Source organism: Neolamprologus brichardi, chromosome 16, assembly GCF_056152115.1.
Source record: "Neolamprologus brichardi isolate AB-2024 chromosome 16, ASM5615211v1, whole genome shotgun sequence".
NCBI classification, from domain to species: Eukaryota; Metazoa; Chordata; class Actinopteri; order Cichliformes; family Cichlidae; genus Neolamprologus; species Neolamprologus brichardi.
This window is the reverse complement of record NC_142119.1, coordinates 20675019-20701266: the sequence shown is the minus strand read 5'-3', so window position 1 is coordinate 20701266 and position 26248 is coordinate 20675019. Positions and strand designations below refer to the sequence as shown.

The 26248-nt window shown below is 41.7% G+C and overlaps 3 protein-coding genes and 1 non-coding gene across 6 annotated transcripts; 2 read left to right on the top strand and 2 right to left on the bottom strand.

Moving 5' to 3' along the window:
• Positions 1–882: 882 nt before the first annotated feature.
• Positions 883–5409, bottom strand: rpl24 (ribosomal protein L24). The gene is made up of 6 exons (XM_006788293.3): positions 5315–5409; positions 5113–5188; positions 4349–4459; positions 3276–3412; positions 1164–1227; positions 883–1012 (listed from the first exon to the last, which is right to left on the bottom strand). Exons 1-6 carry the CDS (start codon positions 5317–5319, stop codon positions 932–934), a joined length of 474 nt encoding a protein of 157 aa, XP_006788356.1. The 5' UTR covers positions 5320–5409; the 3' UTR covers positions 883–931.
• On the bottom strand, positions 3945–4125 carry LOC118454041 (small nucleolar RNA SNORA23). Its single transcript, XR_004843566.1, has one exon. It is a non-coding gene; the product is annotated as a small nucleolar RNA SNORA23 (small nucleolar RNA).
• Positions 5410–5549: 140 nt separating the features above from the next.
• Positions 5550–10356, top strand: cep97 (centrosomal protein 97). Its single transcript, XM_006788292.2, has 11 exons — positions 5550–5945; positions 6645–6787; positions 6899–7057; positions 7172–7273; positions 7372–7485; positions 7581–7747; positions 7855–8019; positions 8129–8304; positions 8407–9052; positions 9139–9214; positions 9310–10356. The coding sequence occupies exons 1-11, from the start codon at positions 5909–5911 to the stop codon at positions 9796–9798; spliced, it is 2274 nt and encodes a 757-aa protein (XP_006788355.2). The 5' UTR covers positions 5550–5908; the 3' UTR covers positions 9799–10356.
• A 1867-nt stretch (positions 10357–12223) lies between these two features.
• nxpe3 (neurexophilin and PC-esterase domain family, member 3) lies at positions 12224–22895 on the top strand. 3 transcript variants are annotated; one of them, XM_087829980.1, is made up of 7 exons: positions 12224–12532; positions 17082–17350; positions 17640–17799; positions 20284–21056; positions 21542–21609; positions 21697–21918; positions 22000–22895. In XM_087829980.1, the coding sequence occupies exons 3-7, from the start codon at positions 17707–17709 to the stop codon at positions 22560–22562; spliced, it is 1719 nt and encodes a 572-aa protein (XP_087686106.1). In that variant the 5' UTR covers positions 12224–12532; positions 17082–17350; positions 17640–17706; the 3' UTR covers positions 22563–22895. The 3 variants fall into 3 exon arrangements, with proteins under 3 accessions (XP_087686106.1, XP_006788354.1, XP_006788353.1); XM_006788291.3 differs by lacking the exon at positions 17082–17350; XM_006788290.3 differs by lacking the exon at positions 17082–17350 and having other exon boundaries at positions 17637–17799.
• The last annotated feature ends 3353 nt before the right edge of the window (positions 22896–26248 follow it).

The window sequence follows — 26248 nt, the reverse complement described above, 5'->3', positions numbered from 1 at the left end:
CCGTTTAAAGGCAAGGTTCGGTGGACAGCATTCAGTGATCTGAAAGAGATCACACACCCTGCATCACCGGAGCCACTTTAGATCCCGCTCACCGGTGTTATTAGGCTGTTACAAAGGTCAGAGTAGGATGGCTATGAGGTCATTTAACCTTTTTGCCATTCAAAACAGGCTCAACAAATCTAATGAGCAAGGCAAGCCAAGTGCTAATCTTACTCAACGCGTCTTTTCAGTTCATATCAAGTTATTTGTCGTAAATAATCTGAACATAATCTTATGTCTGTGTAGGTTATCAGTCATCCAGATCTCTGTAGTCTCAGGAGCTTGGAAAGAAAGCAACTGGACTTTAAAGTTTAGTGAAGATGTTTTTGGGATTGAAGTAGCCTCATAGATGGAGGTGAAAATTCTTCACAAAACAAAGTCCTTTCCTTCAAAGCTCCTGAGACTACCTGAACAGATTGTTTGAAATGAAGCAGGAACAGCGGTAGTCCTGACAATAGCTCTGCTCCAATTATGCACCACTAAACCTAATGAGATCATTACTGCTATTTGCATTTACACCTATGTCTTTCCTGTTACAGGTTAACCTGGCTGCTGAGGTAAAAGCTTTAGCACCATCCTGATACCACAAGCTACTTTCAGCTGTCCAGTTATTTCCCAGGAGTCACCCAGTTAATGCTGAATCTCCTTCCTGCCACAACACCAAAAGAATTTGTTCACGACACTATGATGGTTCCGTCATGTTGAAACAAAATATTCAAATACTGTAATTCATGGAACTTGGAAATGAGGCTCATTGTCACAAAAATAAATTTAAATACATAAACGTTGGGCTGCCTGGGCTTCAGTAAAGTTGTCAAATAAATACGAAAATCAGAGCATAAATGTTGGTCAACCAAAATTTTTATTCACAACCATAAACAGCGAGTCAGGTTTAGCGTTTTCCACCGACGCGAGGTGCGCTGACCTTCATGGGCTTGGCGATCTTGGGCTTCTGTGCAGCCTTAGCAGCGGCCTACAGGAGAAGAAAATCAACTAAGTTCTTGCACAAAGAAAAACTTTGAATTAAGTTGCTGAATAATCGAGTGAAGCCTGAAGAGCAAGCAGTGGGAAACTAAAAACTTGTTTTGACATCTTATTGAATAACTTCAACACAGAGCTCTTACCTTTGCAGGTGCTGCAGCTGGCTTCTTGGCAGCCTGCTTTGCCTTCTTGGCCTCCTTGGCAGCTCTGAGAGAACAAAGAACCAAATTTAGTCCAAACCAATCAAAGTGACCAAAATAATTAAAAACAACAACTATTTCTTTATATAATTTTTTAATGTATGTATTTGAATACTTTATTTTTAACTTAAGCATTGGTTGCTCCTCATGACCTCAACCCTTTTTGCGCCACTCACTGTGAGAAACATGCTTTATAATTGTATTTTATTATGACTGGAATAACAAAGTGAACTTGAAGTGCTATGAAAGTGTTCACTGTAGTAATTATTTACACTGACTGATTACACTGACAGGCTGATCAGAAGCTGTTTTTACTGAATATTTCCAATCAATGATTAAATATTGGAACTCTAAAGGCTTCCTCATTTTCTTGGACTAGAATACCAACAACTTTAAAAAACAACAATCTAAAGATGGTGGCAGTGTCGCTACCCGATCCGTACCCCACATGCGCAAATGTTACGTCACTTCCTTTCTTTGCCAACATTGCGACAGTCAATATATTTGAATGATACGGTTAGTGCCCAGTTAACTCCTAGCATTTCTCAACAGCTCTGCCTCCTTTTCGACTACCGGGACATTTAAACAATGGATAATCCGTATACAAACACATTTATGCTTTTCTCCTCAACAGAGAGCGTCCCCCAATTGAACAACAGCGCCGTAAAATAAGAAGAATGGCGCCTAATTACAGAGTTAATAATACAGACTTTGTAATATGTCATGTGAAGATTCATCAGCCAGATGAAGTGTTTACTGACAATTGACAGTGATACCGGACATCATCATCACTATTCCAATCAATCCTCTCCGCACAGACAAGCATAAACACACTCGACTATCACTAAATCAAATTTAACACACGTTTGTAATGACGCTAATTCAGTTTACAATAGGGTTCATTCGCTTGGTCAGCAGGTGGCAGTATCCTCGTACACTGGGGAGTAAACTGCCATTAAACGAACAGAAGAAGAAGAAAAACCCTGCACATGCGCAGTATGGATCAGGTAGACCCGATTTGTACGGTTCGACTTTGCACATGCGCAGTAAGGATCGGGGAGTCCTGATCCGTAACTATCTTTTTATTTTTCGTTTTTGTCTACATTATATTGAAATGTTTCATTATTGGAAACATTTTAAGAGATACTTATTATTCTTGACATCTTAACAGATACTCTGACCCGTAACTATCGTAAAACGCTTCGACCGGAAGTAGACACCTTTTGCGCATGCGGGGTACCGATCAGGTTTCCGTTTCGGATCGGGTAGTGACAGGCAGCATCAGTATTTTCTTGTGTTTAATAACATTAAACTTAAATACAGCATGTTTGTGATCGGTTCAGGTTCATAGGTGCAGCTGTTCTCTCATGCAGGAATTCATATTGGGGGTTTTCTGACTGTTCTGTGAGTGTTTAAAGGACCAGAAACATTCAGAGACTTTTGCTAATATCACTCTATATCACACTATATGTTAGATGTGTTCTTTGATGATAAAACTAATCCTGAAGTAATGAATATCAGGAATTTCAGTGTCTAGTGTAGCAGCAGAGAGGGCTCAGTCTGCAGAATAGAATTAAATCAGGAAGTGCTGCAACATCCTGTAATTCACTTTATTTTAATTATGCTGAAGAAGCCCCAGATTAATGTTCACTCAGATTATATTTGACTGCTGCGTTTGTGTATCAGCTAAGTCTGCAGGGGGAAACAAAGAAAATCATTTGTTTCTTGCTGTGTTACTATGAAAAGTCCCTGCAGTCAGCCTTTTCCCCCTCAATGCCTTCATAAAGACACTCTCCTGTTTGATTAAATTCTAGTTTTTTTAATGAAAACTAACACAATTAAATCTCATTCTTAAAAATATGAAACCAATAAAATGCCCAATGCAACCTCTGGGCCAGTCGGCCAATATCGTCTACACTGGATTCTAATCCAACCCTTCTTTATTCCGAATAATACTCTGACACAATTTTATCAACTTCAAGATCACAAGACTAAAAAAAAGAAAGAAAAAAAGACAAAAAAAAGAGAGGTACACAGGGTACTTTGTCCTCTTACCTGATGGCCTGCTCCCTCTGGGCCTTGCGGACCTCAGGCTTCTGGTTCCTCTTGGCCATGATCTCAGCCAGGGAGGCGCCAGTGATGGCCCTCGTGAATTTCACTGCACGGCGGGTACGCTTCTTTGCCACCTCTTCCTGTTAAAAAAATGCAATACATTGATTTACTTAAAAAAATAATGGTTTTTCATGTTCACATGAAGAATAGAAGACAAACCTGTTAATCACAAAGAAATGAGTGGCTAATCTATCTGAAAGGAAATGTGTCTACATATTTACTCTAGTCTACACCTCCAAAGGGGTGGTTGCAGTCATAAATGAACAGTTATTAACCAATTTTCTCAAACTGCCATCTAAGGCATGGCAAAATCAGTATTAAAGCATGTGTCTAGCCATCCAACAAGTCGGTTTTGCGTGTTTTCTGATGCATCGCCATCCATAAGAACCGTAACAGTCAACAGCTGTAACCATGAAAATCTAAAAACCTGAGATAAATGAGTAAAATACGTTGTCATGCTACAGCAATGGGGAGTAACAGTTTTAATAACTCAGCATATTGTAAACAAAACACATTTCTTATGTTTGCCTTTCAATTTCACAAAGCTAACACCAAATCCTTGAACTACTTTAACAGAACTACACACAATCCATCCACAGGTAGCAACTGTCAGCATGTTGGAGAGTTTGGAGGCTGACCGATGATAATATGTCTGCAAAGACGTCAAAGGCCAGTACTATGATCTCCAGATATTCTGTGGCTGCAGGTGTGGAGTGAGCGCTGCTGCTCAGTCTGCAAAACACAGTTGAGCAACAACACGTAACACGGACCAACACCGTGCACACCATCCACCCGCAGCCAGTCTGATGTATAAATTGGAGCTTGAGTAAATGTGACGATCTACTTTTATATCTAATAGCTAAGATTAGTTTATCTGTTTCACAAATGACCAGTATCAACACAGCAATTAACTGCTGGACCCACAAAGTCTGTCTTCCATGGAAAAATAGTAGCTACACTTCAGTCTCCTTGTAAACAAATATAAATGATGAACTCATATACAGGATTGTACTTACAGACTGGCCCTTCTTGTGCTTGCGTCTGTACAGCACAGTCCAGTTGATCTGTCTGGGGTTCCTCTTGGCCAGGAAGGCAGACTCGCACTTGGCGTTCAAAAACTGGAACACCTAACAAAGACAAAAGAAATAAATAAAATAACCAAATGTTACTCATGTCTGCCTTTAATGACGACAATTACACCCTGTGTATCCACCTGAGCTACAAACTGACTTTGGATGCTGACAGCAGTCTGTCATATGTGACAAAACTGCATCTTAAGCACACGTTGCATTGTGGAACTGTTCACAAGTATCATAAACTTGATACATAACGAAATTTAACTGCATTAATTATAAGTAGTAGGCAACAGCTCAGGACAGAGCCACATTCTGAGTGAAGCTACATACTTATGCATCTTGTTTTCTTCTAGATGTACTTACACAAATAAATGACACTTTATCTAAAACCCGTGTAGGTCCTTTTTAGAACAAGTGCCAGTCAACAGAGCCTATAGGTCTCTATGACTGTTATCTATCATAATACTATAGCAGTCAAATACACCCGTGTGGCTGAACCTAAAAATGCTATCGTTTAGCTGCTAACATTAGCGGGTTATACAGGACTCAATTGGGCCCGTTGTGAGTGAGTGTGTCTTACAATAGACAAATTTTATAGCACATTCACAGGGGATATTTAATGCTGAGCCGGTAAAGTGATCTTCATAAAATAGTTTTGGGACAGAGCAAGAAGAAACCGGTGTCGGACTTTGCCAGCTAGTTACCTTCCCGTCTATCCTGGCGTATCGGCGGCCATGGCCGGGGTATATTTTATACCCGCTGAAACTGCACAACTCGACCCTGAAAACGACAAATACAGATCATCAGCGAAAGAGAAGCGTACACAGTTTCTTTTAATGTACTTATCATCCTTAAAGTATTTATTTAAATACTGAGATGGTATTTGATAGCATTGCATACACTCACTTCATGATGGCTACGAGAGGGCACAAAACCGGAAAGAAAGATGACGGATGCGGAAACGGAATTTACTGACTACGAGATTGATATTTGTGAACAAATTTAAAAATTTTGACCGTTAATGTTTCAGTAATGCTTTAAAATCAGTGAACCTATACGATATATTTTTTTCTATTATAAAAATATATTAGTCAAATTTATACATTGACCGCAGCACAATGGTGACGTCACATTTAGACGGTTACCTAGCAAGCAATCAGCTAGCTGCTCTTGGCTTAATAATACAGAATAGCAGTGTATTAAACACTCTAAAATGAAATATGAGATAGCTATGGTCACTTCAGACGCATTTTTTCTATTAACGTTAATGTTTCCCTTCTTTATTCTTTGCTTAAATCTGGCTGGCGCGTTTCAGCAACATTAGCGCGCTGTAGGATAATTGTAGTCTTTTCGACTTCCATAGACGCAACGTTGCAAGGGGCGAGACATCCTTTATGAACTACAAATCCCAGAGCCCCTCGATTACGCAGTTTGACAACACACAGACGCTTCTTGTCTTTCCTACTACAGCTAACGCTAGCTGTGGTCTGGGTCGATAGGATGGGTGTATCAGATTTACAGTTTGATAGAAATGCTGGTAAGTAGTCGGACATCTATTTTAGTCAAACATATTAATATTCCTTTGAAAGGTAGCCCATAGGAAGATGTTTCTCACCGGCGGAGGTTAACGGGAGAACACTACAGAGTGCCGTCGTTAGCTAGTTCACCTTACACGAGCATTAAAACATCACGCGTCAGTCCTTTTCTGGCATATTTGTAAATTACGTTTTAGCAAAGTTTTCCGAAACCTTAAACATGAAACCAGGTTGTCTGGGACAAATATAGGTTCTGCAGGTGTTGACAGACAGGCACACTGGGCAAAGGCTTGATTGTTTCTTGACCTTCTTAGCCTTCAAATGACAGTGATCAATAGAAGATTATGTAAACTAATTCAGGGGACTTGCCAGAAACTGTAACTAAGATTTTTATTTTATTTTTTTGCATGGTAAATTGCTAATTATTACAGTTCTATACCCATTCATAAGCTATTATAGTAGTCTGGGTAACCCATAATTAACCCGTCACCACCCTCTAGTAGAGTACAAGAGGGGTAGCCTATAAAAACTGACCAAAAGTTGGGTGATTTGGGAAAAAGGTTCATGTTCAAGATAAACCTAATGCTGTTGACTTATGAGATATACTTAATGTGCGCATGACTGATTTCACAAGATATCTTTATGGAAAATTAAGACCCACATTGTGCTTTTAAGTCTGCTGAATTTCTTTATCCTGCCAGGACCTGTGGTGGATCTTTCGGCCCGAGGTATGCAGAAGTTGGAGCCCAGTTTCACCTGCTCAGAAGACACTCACACTCTCATCCTGGACGGGAACAACATCATAAAGCTGGACCACCTAGAAAGGAATCCAGGCCTTCAGCAGGTAACAAACCCTTTAGTTTAAAATTTTCTACATAATCTCCCCAGCCATTAGAGTCCAGATACCACACACCAGTTCATGATTTGATGTCTTTTCTTTCTTTTCCTTTTTTAGCTGTCTGTAGCCAGTAATCGTCTGGTGAGAATGATGGGTGTGTCTCGGCTGACAGAGTTGAGAGTCCTAAATCTTCCCAATAACAGTATCGGCTACATTGAGGGGCTGAGAGATCTGCTTCACCTAAAGTGGCTCAACCTCTCTGGCAACAATATTAAGGTGAGGACATGAGATATTTTAACATCCTTTACACAGATCCTGTCATTTACTGACAGCAAATTCAGTCCATGTGTAATGACAAATTTTTAATCCACTGTACAATCTTTCACACAGGTCATTGAGCAACTTAACAACTGTGTCTCTCTTCAACACTTGGATCTGTCTGACAATAACATATCTGCCATTGGTGATCTGACCAAATTGGTGGCACTAAAGGTCAGTGTGCTGAGACCTCTGAATATATGCTCAGACTAGCCCTATATTAATGGTATTGTTGATTTTCTTGACGGCATCATTTTCTGTCAATGTTGCAGACTCTGTTACTTCACGGAAACAGCATCACAACACTTCGAACTGTCCCCGCTCACCTTCCTGCCCAATTATCTATTCTCTCCCTGGCAGAAAACGAGATTAGGGATCTTAATGAAGTAATTATGTTCTCCCTTATTTAATAATACAGTCACACTGGTTATATTAAAATTACCTAATATTACTATGACTGACTATAAACTGATTACTCCAGATGTCATACCTGGCGCCACTTCATGAGCTGGAGCAGCTGTCCATCATGAGCAACCCTTGTGTTATGGCGACCCCATCTCTGCCTGGTTTCGACTATCGGCCATATGTCACGAGTTGGTGCCTGAGCCTGAAGGTCCTGGATGGCTATGTAGTGACACAGAAAGAGGGGTGTGTATATTCTCGTGCTTAATATCGTCAGTACAAAAGCATTATCAGAATGCCTGAGTGTCTTTTTTTTTTTTCTTTATTGCTGTGTGTTATTGTTGAATTTACAGTCTGAAAGCCGAGTGGCTCTACAGTCAGGGCAAAGGTCGCTCATATCGACCAGGGCAGCACATTCAACTGGTTCAGTACCTGGCCACTGTCTGCCCTGTGACGGCATCACCTGCCCTGGAGACAGCTGAGGATGCCAAATTGGAGAAGATTCTCAGTAAACAGAGGTTGAAATCTTAATATAGATAAACTTCAAGGGAAAAAAAATCATTACCCAGTATCCACTTCTTGGTCATGGTAGCACACATCATTCTTAATCCTCCATAACTGTCTCAGGTTTCATCAGAGACAACTGCTGGAGGAGACCCGGGGAGGCTGTCGCAGTCCTCCTCGACCAACTCAGCTTGATGTGGAGAGTCATAGTCCGTCACATAGAGTTCCACAAGGGGGAGCCAGAGAGTTGAAGAATATCACGGTACCTGGACCAGCTGTTCCATCAGTCCCGCAGACAGGTAAGAGGGCTGCCTGCCTGGCACCCTGGTCCAAGACCAGTGAGAATCATGTATTTGAATTAGGTTGTAGTACTAATCGTTGACTTGTCTGCTCTCCTGTAGAGCCAGTTGTTCGGTTTAACACCTGGGTGAGCTCTGACTCTTCCAATCCGTCACTGCCCATAGTATGTCGCCCAAGGCTCAGCGAGGAACAAATTTATTTGGAGGATGTGCAGACAGGTGAGGACAAACTCAACAGTAGCATGCTTTCCTCAGAGTCCACCTTCATCCCCTTCACATCTGATCTGGAGCCACGATCGACCCACTCTGACAGCGAGGACGAGACAGAGACATTCGAGCCAGATTCCCTGGCACCAAAGCACCCAGCGCAGTCCAAAAAGCAAAACGCCAACAATCCACAGCATCCACCCACAGTAGAGCAGCACGAGAGAAAGACGCTTGAAGGAGAAGAAGTTATTTCTGCTACAGATTCAACATCTAGTGGATTGCTAGGAGTCAGAGTTACCACTCTACAGAATGACCTAGATAGTGATTTTGTTAAAGCTGAAGTGAAAGAAGCTCAGAAGCAGGAAGAAGTTGAGAGTAAATCAAGTGTGACAGAAGCAGACAGAGCTGCAATTAAAATACAGTCCTGGTGGAAAGGGCATTACACGCGGTGCTGTCACCCCATGGCCAGAGAGGTGCGCAGTGAAATCCGCCTACGCAGGATGCAGGAACACATCCTCTTCCTGTCTGAGAAGTTGGATCAGTAAGTGACCGACAAGCAGCACTGGTGATACTCTTTCTGCAATGCATAGGTGTTAATCAGTGACAGTGAATCTGGTTTGTTTGCAGTGTGCAGAAGCAGTATGATGAGGAGAGGCTCCAAAGGCTCGTTCAGGAGGAAGCTTTGAAGTTTCTATGGAAAGAGGTAGTTTCTGTTTAACATTGTAAGATATGTATAATATTGTTTCAAGAAATCTGTACATAAATTCATAGTTTACGTTTTGTGTGATTTGTGTGTAGTTCCAGGCTATGCAGCAGTGGAAGCAGTCTGTGGAGCAGCAGCTTGCAGTCGTTACGCAAGCCGCCACCCCTGCTCAGATCTCATCTCCTGGACTTTGCAAGGCCACCCCACCCGTTGCTTCCAGTACCACCAACCCACCCAGCACAGATGTCTCCTTCCCAGACTCTGGCTTCCAGTTGACTTGCGACCAGCAGGTGGCGCAAGAGGACAGCTTCCTGAGCAGTGGGACAGCAGACTCTCTGAAAACAGTGCGAGCGCTAAGCCCCATTTGTAGTGGCCTCGCTAATGGCAGTGATGGAGCGGACAGTGCAGACTGCAGCCTGCTGGAGCAATATCTGTCCTCTGTACAGCAGAGGGAGGAGGCAGAGGAGGCAGTTAGCGATAGAACAGAAACGCCACAGCCGTCCTCACCGGCATCACCCAGCAAGGCGGCACAGACTAGCTCCCCCATGGGGAAGGCAGCAGAATCAGCTCCTGGCTCTACCTGAGAGTCCTCACCTGTTAGAAAACTGTATAGAACCACTGACTGAGCGTGTGTAAATTAACACTGAGCATAAGCTTAGAGACAGATCTTTCTCTGCAGTCATCTTGATTAATAACCCAGAAAACAGTGGACTTAGCTCTAAAACCAGATTGAAACAAGTACAGTACTCTGAATGTAGCTCTAGTGCTTTTTTATACTCCAACACTTTGATCCGTTCTTTTATTAATGAACATTTTCCTCTCTGTGTAAAGACACTGAATGTGATGTAACTTAAGAAGGTATCAGTAAAGTCAAAGGAGAGGTTACTACCTCTGCCTACTAAGACAGACATGTTGTGACCTGTTACTTCTACTGTTTGGAAAAGTAGAAGTTGCTGTGTTAAAGAAATGCACTTGTAACGACACATATGCTTTACTATATATCTCTGTTGTTCCAACCAGTGTGGATGGCTGGCCTGCTTTGTATTGACTGTAGGTCAGCATTAACTCATAATCAACAGAAAAATGTCACGTATCCCTATCTTGTGAAAAATGTAAATAAATATGTAGTTATAATTTTCTAATTTCTATCTACTTTTCATTTTTATAATGTCTTATTTAAAGTTATTCTCGTTGCTGTGTGATTATTTCTTAGATGTTCAATAAATCAGTGTAAATTAATTTACACTAATTCCAGTTCATTAAAATAATCTGTTATACCTCATAGCTATAATGCAAATACAGATAAATAGATACTTTATTGGTCTCAAGGGAATTTTTGTGCTACAGCAGCTGGATAAAGAATTAAAACAGTATAGTGTACAATAAACAACAAAGTTATACAATGAAAATTTCATACATGCCACATTGACAAAAAACTAACCAAAGTAAAAATAAAGTTTGCTAAAATAGCACACTGTGTGTTACTTTCAGTTTCATTATCCCACATAGCTCCACCACACTGCAGCCATCATTATGCCAGGACACGATCCATCTTACTTTGACTTATAAATCAGAATTAGTAGAACACAGCAGCCTATACATTTCTGAATGTCTGTGGCCTTTAAAAGTAATGAACTCGTAACAGATTTTACTTGGAAAATAAGATTGAAAATATTTTTGAGCATAAAGTCAGTTTTCCATTATTTGAAAAGTGCTACCTTTTTGATCAATGTACTCAAATGTGCTATATCTCCAGTATCTTCCTCTGTCACACCGACCCTATGCATGTCCTCCTTCACTACATCCACAAACATTATCTGTGATCCTTGTCTTATCTTCCTCCTTGGTAGCTCTGCATTCAGCATCCTTTGTCCAAATATTTCCACTCTCTCTCCTCTGCACATGTCCAAATGCTCTCTTCCTTGCCTCTGTAATTTAGCCTCTAGTTTTTACTACACTGATCAAACATAATATTACGACCAACTGCCCAATATTGCGTTGCCAAAATAGCCCTGACCCTGGGTCTATCCACCAGACCCTGGCCGGTGTGCTTGAGTATCCGGCACTGAAATGTTAGCAACAGATCCTTTAAGTCTTGTAAGATGCAAGGTGTGTCCTCTGTGGATCTGACTTGTTTTCCCAGCAAATCCCACAGATGTTTGATTGGATTGAGCTTTGGGAAATATGTAGGCCAAGTCAGCACCTTAAACTCATTGTTGTGCTCATCAAACCACTCCTGAACCATTATTGCTTTGTAGCAGGGTAGAGTATCCTGATGAAAGAGGCCACAGCAAACAAGGTATATATTTTCTATAAAAGGATGTGCATTGTTTGTTACCACACTTAGGTAGGTGATGTCAAAGTAACATGCACATGGATGTCAGGAACCAAGGTTTCCCAGCAGGACACGACCCAAAGCATCACACTACCTCTGCAAGCTTGACATGTTCCCAGGCAAGTGACACCCAGCCATCCACGATTCATCAGACCAGGCCACCTTCTTCTATTGTTCCGTGGTCCAGTTTTCACACTCACATCCTTTGAAATCCGTGGACTGACTGCTAATTACTTTGAAAGCTGGGTCACTGGGCAGGATGTCAGGACACATTGTGTGTAGCACAGTGAGAGAGTGAATAAAAATAAACAAAACATGAAACACAGAGACAACATCGAGGGAACATGAAGTAAATAACCCCAAGGAGGGCTGAACTCGTGGGCTCAAATGATACAACGGGGACAATGAAACACAATAAACAGAATCTAGAAACCAAGCCCACTTCTCAAAATCAAAACAACAATGAATTACGATTCAAAAGTCCAAAAAACACAAAACACTGAGTCAAAGAACCAGAACCATGACACACAGGAAGTGCTGATTTTTTTTCTGCGTCACAAAAACTACTTTTCTTACTCTTCTTCTTCTCTTTGTATCACTGTTATTGTTGCTGTTACAAAGGAACAGCTGAAGTATACCGAGTGGCCACCTGGGGACGCAGTAGCACCCACTCCGTCACCCAATCTGCTGCAATTTCTTTTTTCCCACCCTCATCATGATGGTGTGCTGGTTAATTGATTTTATTTATTTATTTTTTTGCCAAGCGTAAGGTGACCTGTTCGATTCCAGCCTGGTTCTCTGTGGGGTTACGCCAGAAAGCGCATTCGCTGTAACAGCTCAACCCACCGTGGACATACTATCCTCCTCCCCTCTCGCGAGCGATGACCAGTGGAAATCGCCTTATCTTAAAGACCACATTGCTCTTCTGCTACCATCCTCCTCATCCTGCTTCAGGGATCGGACATGGTGTGGCTCTGTAACGTGTAAGTACGGCGCGCACAAATGAGCAAACAAAAGATGATGTTCTGAAAATCTGCGGTGTCTTTGTTGGCGTCGTCGCAGCGGTTCGTGTGACAAAAGCTGCTGAATAATAGGAATAATATAAACAGAAATTTCCATCTCATACAAGATGGAGATGAGCTTCATCCTAACCCAGAATAAGAGCCGCTAATCATTATCACTGACTATTACTGCAGAGAGACAGGACGCTTTATCTGCTAGAAGTGCTCATGTCAGCGCAGAAATGTGGGTTGTATATTTTTTTTAGGTTAAAAAGAGCAATAACCTTGATGTGGACTAATTCACAGCTATTGTTCTGTCAACAGATTAGCATCCATTTTTTAAAATCTATGTTTATGTTAAAGAATAACAAAAGCAGGCCATGTTGGAAAAAGCTCTACTTTAGCCATGTGTACATATTCAGATACGTGCGTGAGATACACACACACAGCTTTTCTATAGAGATTGAAAATGTGAACTCATTCAGGGGTAAAACCGCAAAGAATTCTGGGAACTCGTGGCAAGAGGTACTAGCGCACGCAGGCTTTCAATTGAAATCAGTTACACAGCGATAAAAAGAAACACAGAACAGAAATAGTCGCGCTATTCTCCTTTGTTTATTGTGCACAAATAGTGAATTGTCCTGACACAATATTGCGTTTCGCTTCTGCTATTACCATGGTACATTGACAAAAACATATATTTTTATTCACAGGGTAAAACAGTTTTTTTGTATCACTAATTGCCCAGTACGATTACAGCATACAACATTATTGTCACTGCTACATTTCTGTGATGCGTACCAGAAATTATTTCGACTACTAATTGTCGTGTTTTTAATAAAACATCAGTAGTAGTGAGCAAGCTTAACGTGGCTCACATCCATGCATGTAAACATAACCTGCCGCTGCTTCTACGACACAGTATATATCACAATTTGGTTTAGACAGCCCCCTAGTGGTGAAGCTGAACTAACCCACATAACTCCTATCAACACACTAATTAATTACCGTTGAGCTCAAAGGTCCTATTAATAAACGGTTAACGTATGTGTATTTATAAAGACGATTTGTGAGACTGGTAAACTTATGATACGTACGATGGTCTTTCGTTCTACACGGTGCATTTCAAGGTCCTGTACCCATCCGTCGATAAACTGTACCTGGGCTTGTTGCAGTGACCTGAAGTTACTAAACTTCATGAGTGTATGCACTCACTCCAAGAACCGTATAATTATAAATATGAGCGTGGTGAAAGTTGGGCAGCACGCTAACGTATTTTGTCCCTCTGTGTGCTGTAAGGGTCTAACCCTTTAACTCCTTTGATTTTTTCCTCGTATCTTTTCTTTGACTTTTCATCAAGTCTGTCTTTGTACGGACCGGCATTGTTCTCCTTCGTTTTGTACATACCTTTTTGGGGGCAAAGAAAAAGCAAGAATTTATTGGAACCGAAGAATGAACGTTTTGCGGTGCTGCAAATGCTTGCGTTTGATGCGGTACTTGGATTGTTTTGCCACGAGTTCCCGGCATGCATGCGCGAACATCACGTGGTCTGACTTTCGCTGTCAGTTGGCCTCACTTCTGCCATGGCAGCCATATTATTACGCCAAATTCTGACTGCTGCTAACTGTTGAAGTTAGCAGCAGTTATTTTAGTTAGATGTTGAAGTTTCTACTTCGTGGGTTTTTTTGTTGTTAGTTGTTATTTTTTGGTCTTGTATTTTTTCATGTTGGTGGTATTTATGTTACTATAATATAACGAGCTTTAGTTTTACTGTAGTATTTTGGTTGTGTTTCTAGTTTTGATAGACTCTAAAGGTCTCTTTTTGAAGGACTTCCTTTCTAGAGTTGCTGGTTTCTTGATACACTTTGTCGGTTTGATTTCCTGGTTTAATTTCACCATCTTACAATGCTGTGATTGCAGCCATTCCTGAACCCCCTGGGAATAGTACTCATGACCATTGATCAGTGGTTGTTGATCAATGGTCATGGGAATTTGCATACTAATGATCAAGGAACTGACCTCCCAGCCCATTGTTCCTTCAGTGTTGCTAGTTTCAGTCATTGTGCAAATGTACTGTTTATAAGATTGGGGAAACCTCCAGTCAGCTGAGACTGAAGAAGTCACTTGGATAAGTGACGAAATGTTTATCCCACTGATAAAAGCTACATTCGGATGAACAGAATCAACTTTGAGGGATTTACTTACCTGGATGATTGAGCATGCATTAAGCATGTGTCCCGAATTCTAAATATTGAGGATAAGAACAAACCAACACTGGCCCAGAAGAGTGCAGTCAAACATTGATTTTATTGAACACACGCGTGGGAAGATGTACACTGCAACACATCAGCATAGATCTTCACCCAAAAATACACTTCAGACTGCTTTTAATTCATCAGACTTCCGCCCCTTCATGCGTTAACAAGAATATGACATGCATCAGTTATAGTAAATGGTCAATTAAAAAGCTAAAAAACAGACAGAGAAGTTCCTTTTTCTATCACATTCTTCCATACATGGCAATTTGTTTCACCCTCCAGATGGTTCCTGTGGGCTCACACTCTTCTTCTCTTCTTCTGTCACCTGTTACTAGGCAAACTCAAATGCAGTTAGAAGCTAAATGAATTCCAGGCCTATCTTTAAATCATTTGTATTTGTAAGCATTATGCCTTTTTAACCTTCTGTTGCTCCAAGTCACTTACACCATGGATCGTCGCGACATCGTGCCAAACGAAGCTTAAAACCCTTAAATAGACTGAGCATCAACTCTTCATGAGCACATCTGCAATGTGTGTATAAAATGGTTATAGCCGCACCTGTAATAGAAGTTTTAATGCAATGATAATGATGAAAGCTATATGTAGCAGTAAAATATTTTTCTTTATTCCCACACATGCATCCTGGTTTGACTTTGTTACAGTGTTACAGTGTTACATCTTTCGCCATCTTACAATGCTGTGATTGCAGCCATTCCCCAACTCTCTGTGAATGGTACTCATGGCCATTGATCAGTGGTCTTTGATCAGTGGTTGTTGATCAATGGTCATGAGAATCTGCATAATTATGATTAAGGACCTGACCTCCCAGCCCATTGTTCCTTCAGTGGGCTGGTTTCAGTCATTATGCAAATGCACTGTTTATAAGATTTGGGGAAACCTGCAGTCAGCTGAAACTGAAGAAGTCACTTGGATGAGTGACGAAACGTTTCTCCCACAAAAAGCTACGTTCAGATGAACAGAATCAACTTTTGGAGACTTTGTTACAGTGCTGTACAGGGAACACTGCAAGAACTGTTGAAACCAGAAGTCACGAAAGTAGAAGGTGTCTGATAAAGATAGGTAGTCTAAAAGATCTCAAAAAGCAGGACATCGTGCCATGAATTAACGATACTGGATTACAGAAGAGAAACAAATTCACTGCCACCTGTCAGTATGAAAAGGATTACAAAACCACTTCTAAGGCTTTGAGACTCGGGAAACCACAGTGAAAAACTATAGCATTTCATAAAAAGAACATCATACCAGCAGTCAGTGTTAGGAAGGTTACTTTTAAAATGTATTCCACTACAGATTACAGTATACATGCCCCAAAATGTATTTTGTAATGTACTCTCATTGAGTAACGTATTCTGAATACTTTGGATTACTTAACATATTATCAAACTTTTTGCAACTACATGAATGTGCTTTTGCTCTGTGATTTATTACTATTACTGAAGGTTACTCGCCATACGAATACCAACTAGATGAGTAACAGTAGGATGGACATTAGGTAAGGCTGCACTTTTTGCAGCGATCTTGTATAGAAAACTGTTCCACGGCTCCGAACCGTGGTAAAGGGACCTCTGGCTAATACGTCGGATTCGTGTCGGAGTCGTAAAATAGCTTTACTTTGTTGTGTGGGTCAGCTTTGCTAGCAAGAGACAGGGAGAGGCGTTGAAAGGCTGCTTCAACAGAACTTATTGTTTCGGAGTAAAACACGAACACAGTGTACAGTCGAGTCTTATTAATAGCTCACTTACAACTGGGCTACATAAGGCCACATTCTTTAGGGCTATGCCTGTAACGCTCTGCCTATTGCCGTCATATTAAATAATTTTTTGAACAACATTTTTAAAAAATATTTCTTCACGTCATCATGCGGGCCGCAAGCAGAGGTGACATGGGCCGCGAGATTGAGACAAAGAGCCTCGTAATGCGTGTTTTGTTTGGGTTTCCACCGGCGTGGAGTTACCAAAAATAGAGTGGGCATAGCCTAACATATGAAACAGGAAAAGAACGCCGTGTAATCCCTTTATTTTAACAAAGTAACCGTATTCTGAATACCACCTCTTTAAACGGTAACTGTAACGGAATACAGTTACTCATATTTTGTATTTTAAATACGTAACGCCGGTACATGTATTCTGTTACTCCCCAACACTGCCAGCAGTCAAACATGGTAATGCTAGTTGTGTGATGGTCTGGGGTTGCTTTGTTTCTTCTGGATCTGGATGACATGCCTTCACAGATGGAATTTTGCTTTCTACCAGAACATCCTGAAAGTGAATGTCGAGCCTTCAGTTCAACCCTGAAGCTAAAGTTTAACAAGAGTGGACCAAAATTCCTCCACAGTGAAAGACTCACTGCCAGTTATTACAATATTACATAGGGCCAGGTAGGTTTGAATAGCTTTTGTCCCTTAATACTTTTGTGCATTTTGCATTTATTCGAGGTATCTTTGTCCATCCATGCATCCTTTCTCTTCAGCTTATCCTTATCAGGGTCAAGGAGGACTGGAGGATATCCCAGCTGTCATAGGGTGAGAGGCAGGACACATCCTGTGCAGGTCACCAGTCAGTCGCAAGACTGATATCTTTGTCTAATATTACATTTTTTTCCGATCTAAAACATGTAAGTGTGACAAATATGCCACAAAAAAAGAAATCAGGAAGGGGACAAATGCTTTTTTCATGCTGTTTTGAAAAAGGAATTCTTATATTTTTGTTTACTTCTGTATGACACACAGAGAAGATGGTTAACTGCATAATGAAGAACAGAACATCTGTCACACACACATATATATAAAATGTCCTTCTCGTTGACAGCAGGTTGGAATGACATTATGTCGTCCTGGTGACAGCAGAGTGTGATCATGGGATTTAGAAGAGGGTCACCATGTGCCATAATCTGTCCAAATATACCCCGATTTTCCTCTTCCTCACACTGTCTGGCATCATCTTCCTGCTGCGGAACATCCACACAGTAGAGGTGAGGAGAGAAGTGAAACTACCTGTGGGCTTTAACTCATGCTTTTTCTTTTCATTTTTGACAGTTATGAAAAGTCTCAAAAGATTTTTTGATTTATACACATAGCAGGCAAATTTTCCATTGTTTTCATATTATTGCAGAAATAAGTCGGGAACTCCTAAAACGGAGTATATGGACAAAAATAGTGGACCGGGTATGCATTAAGGAGCTGCCATAATACCATAATGGTTGTGGGGCACAGTTTTTGTGCTTGAGTCTGCAGTGCTCTGGTGACTTTTATCTGGGTCAGCACGCTTTGACCCTGCTTTGCAACTCTGTGGCCTGTCACTTTTTGTTTCTGTGATCTTTTTTGAACCACAAGGGACCTTCCTGAGTTACTGAAGGAAACAGAGCTGCACTCTTAAAAGTTTGGATATAATCCCTTATAGAGATTGACAGACCATGTGACTTTCGCGCATTGCATGCCGGGAACTCGTGGCAAAACAATCCAAGTACCGCATCAAACGCAAGCATTTGCAGCACCGCAAAACACGTTCATTCCAATAAATTCTTGCTTTTTCTTTGCCCCCAAAAAAGTTATGTACAAAACGAAGGAGAACAATGCCGGTCCATACAAAGACAGACTTGATGAAAAGTCAAAGAAAAGATACGAGGAAAAAATCAAAGGAGTGAAAGGGCCAGACCCTTATGAGCACACAGAGTGGACAAAATACCTTAGCATGCTGCCCAACTTTCACCACGCTCATATTTATAATCATACGGTTGTTGGAGTGAGTGCATACACTCATGAAGTTTAGTAACTTCAGGTCACTGCAACAAGCCCAGGTACAGTTTATCGACGGATGGGTACAGGACCTTGAAATGCACCGTGTAGAACGAAAGACCATTGTACGTATCATAAGTTTACCAGTCTCACAAATCGTCTTCATAAATACACATTCGTTAACCGTTTATTAATAGGACCTTTGAGCTCAACGGTAATTAATTAGTAGTCGAAATAATTTCTGGTAGGCATTACAGAAATGTAGCAGTGACAATAATATTGTATGCTGTAATCGTACTGCGCAATTAGTGATACAAAACAACTGTTTTACCCGGTGAATAAAAGTATATGTTTTTGTCAATGTACCATGGTAATAAATGAAGCGAAACGCAATATTGTGTCAGGACAATTCACTATTTATGCACAATAAACAAAGGAGCATAGCGCGACTATTTCTGTTCAGCGCCAGACTTGCTTGTAACCTATATCACCAATTATGTTATGAAAAATGACGTTTTATCTACTACAAAACACTGACCTTTGTGGGAATGCTTGGAGCAGACTAACATGTGAGCTGGAGTGTTCTGGGACGTTATATTTGGTCTTTGAATGGCTGCAATCCAGGCCATCTATCGCCTCTTTGTTACTTCGGAAACATGGCTTAAACAATTTCTCTTCAGTGACATAATCCGATAACAACCGATCTCTTTACCCGTCGGCTTCCCGTGGCTGTCATGCGACCGGCTATTGCAGTTAATAATTCAACAGCTTCTTGCCATTTTTTGTGTTTCTTTTTATCGCTGTGTAACTGATTTCAATTGAAAGCCTGCGTGCGCTAGTACCTCTTGCCACGAGTTCCCAGAATTCTTTGCGGTTTTACCCCTGAATGAGTTCACATTTTCAATCTCTATAAGAAGCATTCAGGTCACCCTGAATGATCTGTTATCAGCTAAGTTTAGCAAGCTGCATACATAAACCACAGCTGGATTGCACAGACACACATTCCTGCTAATTAGTGCCAAGAGTAATAAAATACCGGAAATTCACACACTTCTTATTGGAATTCGTGGACTAGCTGCAACATACAGTAGGCCTTGTCTTTTGCCAGAAGGGGAAACCAGTAGTACAAACTCAGCTGAGCAGTCAAATGTGTGGACTTTAATTAGTAGGGGTCAAATCTTTAAGCTTTAACAAAATCCATATGTGTGAACATAAAAAACAAACAAACAAACAAAACACATGAATGCAATTGCAACTTTCACTTGTTGGTCATTTTGCTCTGGGAGTCTGTGGGGATGGAGGAACTTAGATTTTTGGCACTAATGGCTTAATTTTTCATGTTGCTGCTTGGTTCATGGATTAAGAGGATTGAAGCGTGGTTATTAGAAGTTGGCAAGTCCATTTAATGGCAGCAAAAGTTAAGATATTTTGTATTTTAGTCCTTTGTAAGGGTCGTAAAGAGCTCCAATCATACCCGATCTTACGTTTCCCAAAATGTAATATTGAGTATGTGGAAATTATTTGCCTATGAGCAACCTTCAGCTTTGTTATTCTCAGTCCTGTCCGCATCAAACTGTTTTCACAGGCTGAGTAGGACTTCTTCTAACCAGTGATCTTTATCTTTGCATCTGTGCAGTTCCTCTTGAATTATTCCTGCAATATTCTACAACCCATAGTGTGGTATCCTCTAAAATTCATTCAGTTACCCTTCTTCTTTTCAGAACTGGAACTGCCAAGCGATTTCATCTTTCTACCAACTGCAGAGCAGGATCCATTCATCCCTCAGTGTGTCTCCTTTCTATCACAACCATACCTACTGTACCCATGTGGGCCAGAAACCCTCCCCTGAGGATGAACTTGAGGAGCGGTACCTGTTGGAACTCATCAGCTGGCCCAGCCCTCCGCCTCACTCTGGACCAACCACCCTGAGGCAGACGAGCGACCCTGTCCACAGCCTGTTCGCAATACTTCCCACTAAAGAAGGAAGAGAGTGGCATGTGGGCGATCAGCTAGAGGCCCTCATCCAGATGCACGACTTCCAGGGTCGTCCTAAACGCTACGGCGGGGATTTCCTTCTGGCCAGGCTGCACTCTCCAGAGCTTGGAGCGGCCGTGGTTGGGCAGGTGGTTGACCACAAGAATGGATTTTATTCTGCTCTGTTCCCACTCCTGTGGGTGGGCTCTGCACAGGTTGAAGTCATGTTGGTGCACTCCAGCGAGGCCGTTGCTGTGCTGCGACGACTCAGGGAGGAACGGGCCGATCGGGTGTTTTTTAAGAGCGTGTTCCGTTTAGGCCTTTTGTCAGAAACTACTGTGTGCAACCTGTGCTTGCCTACCAACCATCAGCCTCTTTGCAACTACACAGACCTTCACACAGGCGAGCCCTGGTACTGCTACAAGCCCAAGGTGCTCAGCTGTGACACCAGAATCAACCATGCCAAGGGAGGCTACTTGAAAAACCTCATCACCAACAAGGAAGCGCTGTTATTCAAAAGGTTTGTATGCTTTGTAGGATTTGGATGCTTTACTGTATCTACTGTTAAAGGATAAGTGTGGTGAGATTTCCTATTTTTCTTAATTCATAAAAACCCCACAAACAATGAGTGTCTGCAGTCAGAAACCATTAAAATAAAACCATCTGCAGTATAGATTATTTTCTTCCCATCCTGCACACATTGTGTGTAAGATGAGCAACACATTAGTGTCAGCTGTTTAAAAATAAGGCCTTAATACTGTGGAAATGCGCACCATTACCTCCCCCCTGGTGACATCATTAGCAGCTAAAATCTTGTTGATCTGATAACAGTTCTCTGGTATATCTCAGATAATGCGAAATACATGCGAAAATAGCTAAAACAGCACTCAGTTGTTATCTGACTTTTAAAGATGAGTTTATGCCTTAGCAACTCAACCAAGATATTAGTAGGAAATGTAACATTATTTTGTAACATTCATTTTTTTCCATCTTTTCCTGTCCTAGTGGCGTAAATCTCAAAGTTTACATACACGCTTCAGGACCTGATAAAATCAACGTGCTGCCACAGAAAGGTACGGTACAGTGGGAGAGGAACATTTGTAGCTCCTGCTGTGATCTAAAAATGAATTTTGTCTTCAGCATTCTTTACTTTCTCTCAGATAAAGTGGAGGAAGAAAACAGCACAACTAAACCAGAACATATTCAGCTAGAAACATCTGGATATTACTACATGGACTCCTGGAGGCCATTAGATGGATTTACAATGCGTCAGTTCAACAAACCATCAGCAGCTGTACAGTGTTTGAAGAACAAGGTGATCAACATGTACGGAGACTCTACTGTGAGACAGTGGTTTGAGTATCTCATTGGTTTTGTACCAGGTGAGCGGTTTTGTCCTTTTATTTCATTTTATAGACACTTATACTACCCACTGTAACTTTCATTTATTTCATCTCATCCAGAATTAAAGGAGTTCAACCTATACAATCCCAAAAAGGTTGGGCCGCTCATGGCAGTGGACAGCACACATAATATTCTCTTGAAGTACCGCTGCCACGGCCCTCCAATCCGCTTCTCTACCGTCATGTCCAGCGAGTTGCGGTATGTTTCGAATGAGCTTGACGGCCTCTCTGGGGGCCCCAACGTGGTTGTGGTCCTCAGCATCTGGTCCCACTTCAGCACCTTTCCTGTGGACATATACATACGGCGTCTTCGGCACATTCGACAGGCACTGGTGAGACTTATAGACCGAGCACCAGGGACGCTAATAGTGATCCGCTCAGCCAATCTTCAAGCCCTGGATCAAGAGGTGAGCCTTTACAACAGCGACTGGTACTCCCAGCAGCTCGATCAGGTGCTCAGGACCATGTTCAAGGGGCTGAACGTTCTGGTGGTGGATGCCTGGCAAATGACTTTAGCTCACCATTTACCTCATGCCCTCCATCCTCCTCCACCTATCGTCAAGCAAATGATAGACATGCTTTTATCTTATATTTGCCCCGAGAGGAAAAAAAGCCAGAAATAGTGATGATAGCGGATATATTGTTAAATGTGATGTGTGAATCCATCCGTCAGTTTCAAACACATTTTTGTTTGGGTTCTTAAGAACTCATATATTTTTCTAAAACTGCAAACTCTTCAAATACTGAAGATTTGCTTTCCTGCTATTTTTTTTTTTTTAATTCCTACAAAACATGTTTTACTCTGATTTCCAAAGACTTTGGCACAATGATTGTTACTTCTCATCTTTTGGTATTACCAAAGTTTTGTTCATGTGCATTATTTTAATGTGTAGAGTGGTTCAAATAATTGTTGAACACATAATCAATTTTTCTAATAAATGTGTTTCTAAAGGTAATCACCAGATGTTGGTCAACAACCAATCCAGTCCACACATGCAAAGAAATCAAACCGTAGATTTAGATTTGAAATTAAGTTATGTGTAATAATCAGAAATGACAATTGGGGTCATTGGCTTGCTGAAACGTGCACCCTGGTTTCATCTTCATCATCCTGGTAGGTGGCAGCAGTTTTTTATTAGGAGTTCCTTGCCACATTTTCGCATTCATCCTTCCTTCGGTCATATGAAGCGTGCCAGTGCCGTATGTTGAAATAAACCCCCACACCATTATGTACCCACCTCTAAACTCACTGTTGGAATGGTGTTTTAGGGGTGATATGCAGCACCTTTTGGCCTCCAAACATGGTGTGTGTATTCTGGAATCTAAAGAGTTCAATTTTGGTCTCACCTGACCAGAGACTATATTCTCATTATTACACATAACAATTAATGGACATCTGTTGAGAATTTCAAATAGCATCTTTGGAAATATATTTACTTAGGAAACATTAAACACGCATACACACATAACATGAACATCTGCCTAATATTGTGTTTTCTTTTGCTACTACTGCCCTAAACCTTTAAGATATGTATTCAGTTAGACACCACCGGAAGGTTTGCTATGGCATCTTGCACCAGGAAGTTAACAACAGATCGTTTAAGTCTTCTAAGTTGTGCGGTGGGGCTTCCACGGATCAGACATGTTTGTACAGCACATTTCCTTCCCACAGATGTTTGATTGGGTTGAGATCTGGCGAACTTTGAATGTCAAGTCAGCACCTCAAACCGTTCCTGAACAGTATTTGCTCTCTGGCAGGGTACATTATCCTGCTGAAAGAGGCCACAGCCATCAGTGAATACAGTTTCAATGAAAGGGTGTACATGTTCTGCAACAATGGTTAGGTAGGTGGTATTTGTCAAAGTAACATCCACATGGACGACAGAATCCTTGGTTTCCAAGTCGTACATTGCCCAAAGCATCACACTGCCCCCACCAGCTTGCCTTCTTCCCATAATGCATCTTGGTGCCAGGTGTTCCCCAGGTAAGCGACGCACATAAAGAAAACCTGCTCCGTGGTCCAGTTCTGATGTTCACATGCTCATTGTCGTTGCTTTCAGTGGTGATCAGGGGTCAGCATGGACCACCTGGCTGTTCTGTGGCTGTGCAGCCTCATACGCAACAAACTGTGATGCATTGTGTATTCTGACTTTTTAATTAGAAGCAGTATTAACCTTTTCAGTAACCTGAGCTACAGCACTTTCTCTATTGGATTGGACCAAACAGGCCCGCCTTCGCTTCCCACATCCATCGGTGGGCCTTTGCAGCCTATGACCCTGTCACTGGTTCACCATTGTTCCTTCTGTGGACCACTTTTAGGAGGTACTGGCTACTGTCGGCCAGGAACATCACACAAGAGCTGCAGTTTTGGAGATGCTCTGACCCAGTCAGCTAGCCATCACAATTTGGCGCTCACCAAACTGATCAGTCCTTACGATTGCCCCTTTTCCCTCCTTCTCAGACGTCAACTTTGAGGACAAAATGTTCACCTGCTTCCTAACATATATTCCACCCACTAACAGACGATGATGAGATAATTAGTGCTGTTTACTTCACCTGTAATCGGTCATAATCTTATGCCAGATCTTATGTGTGTATGTTTAAGATCATGTACGCTCATCATGTGTACTTGTCAAAATCTAGGGACCTAGAAGGGGAACCGTTTATTAGGCTCATATTTAAAATCCAAAACAGTGCAGTAACTTAAAGGCTCCAAAACAAGAGAACGGAAAACCATATTCAGGTCTACAGTGGGGCAAAAAAGTATTTAGTCAGCCACCGATTGTGCAAGTTCCCCCACTTAAAATGATGACAGAGGTCAGTAATTTGCACCAGAGGTACACTTCAACTGTGAGAGACAGAATGTGAAAAAAAAATCCATGAATTCACATGGTAGGATTTGTAAAGAATTTATTCGTAAATCAGGGTGGAAAATAAGTATTTGGTCACCTCAAACAAGGAAAATCCCTGGCTCTCACAGACCTGTAACGTCTTCTGTAAGAAGCTTTTCTGTCCCCCACTCGTTACCTGTATGAATGGCACCTGTTTGACCTCATCATCTGTATAAAAGACACCTGTCCACAGCCTCAACCAGTCAGACTCCAAACTCCGCCATGGCCAAGACCAAAGAGCTTTCGAAGGACACCAGGAAAAGAATTGTAGACCTGCACCAGACTGGGAAGAGTGAATCTACAATAGGCAAGCAGCTTGGTGTGAAAAAATCAACTGTGGGAGCAATCATCAGAAAATGGAAGACATACAAGACCACTGATAATCTCCCTCGAACTGGGGCTCCACGCAAGATCTCATCCCGTGGGGTCAAAATGATCATGAGAACGGTGAGCAAAGATCCCAGAACCACATGGGGGGACCTGGTGAATGACCTGCAGAGAGCTGGGACCAAAGTAACAAAGGTCACCATCAGTAACACACTACAACGGCAGGGAATCAAATCCCGCAGTGCCAGACGTGTTCCGCTGCTGAAGCCAGTGCATGTCCAGGCCCGTCTGAAGTTTGCCAGAGAGCACATGGATGATACAGCAGAGGATTGGGAGAATGTCATGTGGTCAGATGAAACCAAAGTAGAACTTTTTGGTATAAACTCAACTCGTCATGTTTGGAGGAAGAAGAATACTGAGTTGCATCCCAAGAACACCATACCTACTGTGAAGCATGGGGGTGGAAACATCATGCTATGGGGCTGTTTTTCTGCCAAGGGGACAGGACGACTGATCCGTGTTAAGGACAGAATGAATGGGGCCAAGTATCATGAGATTTTGAGCCAAAACCTCCTTCCATCAGTGAGAACTTTGAAGATGAAACGAGGCTGGGTCTTCCAACATGACAATGATCCAAAACACACCGCCCGGGCAACAAAGGAGTGGCTCCGTAAGCAGCATTTGAAAGTCCTGGAGTGGCCTAGCCAGTCTCCAGACCTCAACCCCATAGAAAATCTGTGGCGGGAGTTGAAAGTCCGTGTTGCTCGGCGACAGCCCCAAAACATCACTGCTCTTGAGAAGATCTGCATGGAGGAATGGGCCAAAATACCAGCTACTGTGTGTGCAAACCTGGTAAAGACCTATAGTAAACGTTTGACCTCTGTTATTGCCAACAAAGGTTATGTTACAAAGTATTGAGTTGTATTTTTGTTATTGACCAAATACTTATTTTCCACCCTGATTTACGAATAAATTCTTTACAAATCCTACCATGTGAATTCATGGATTTTTTTTTCACATTCTGTCTCTCACAGTTGAAGTGTACCTCTGGTGCAAATTACTGACCTCTGTCATCATTTTAAGTGGGGGAA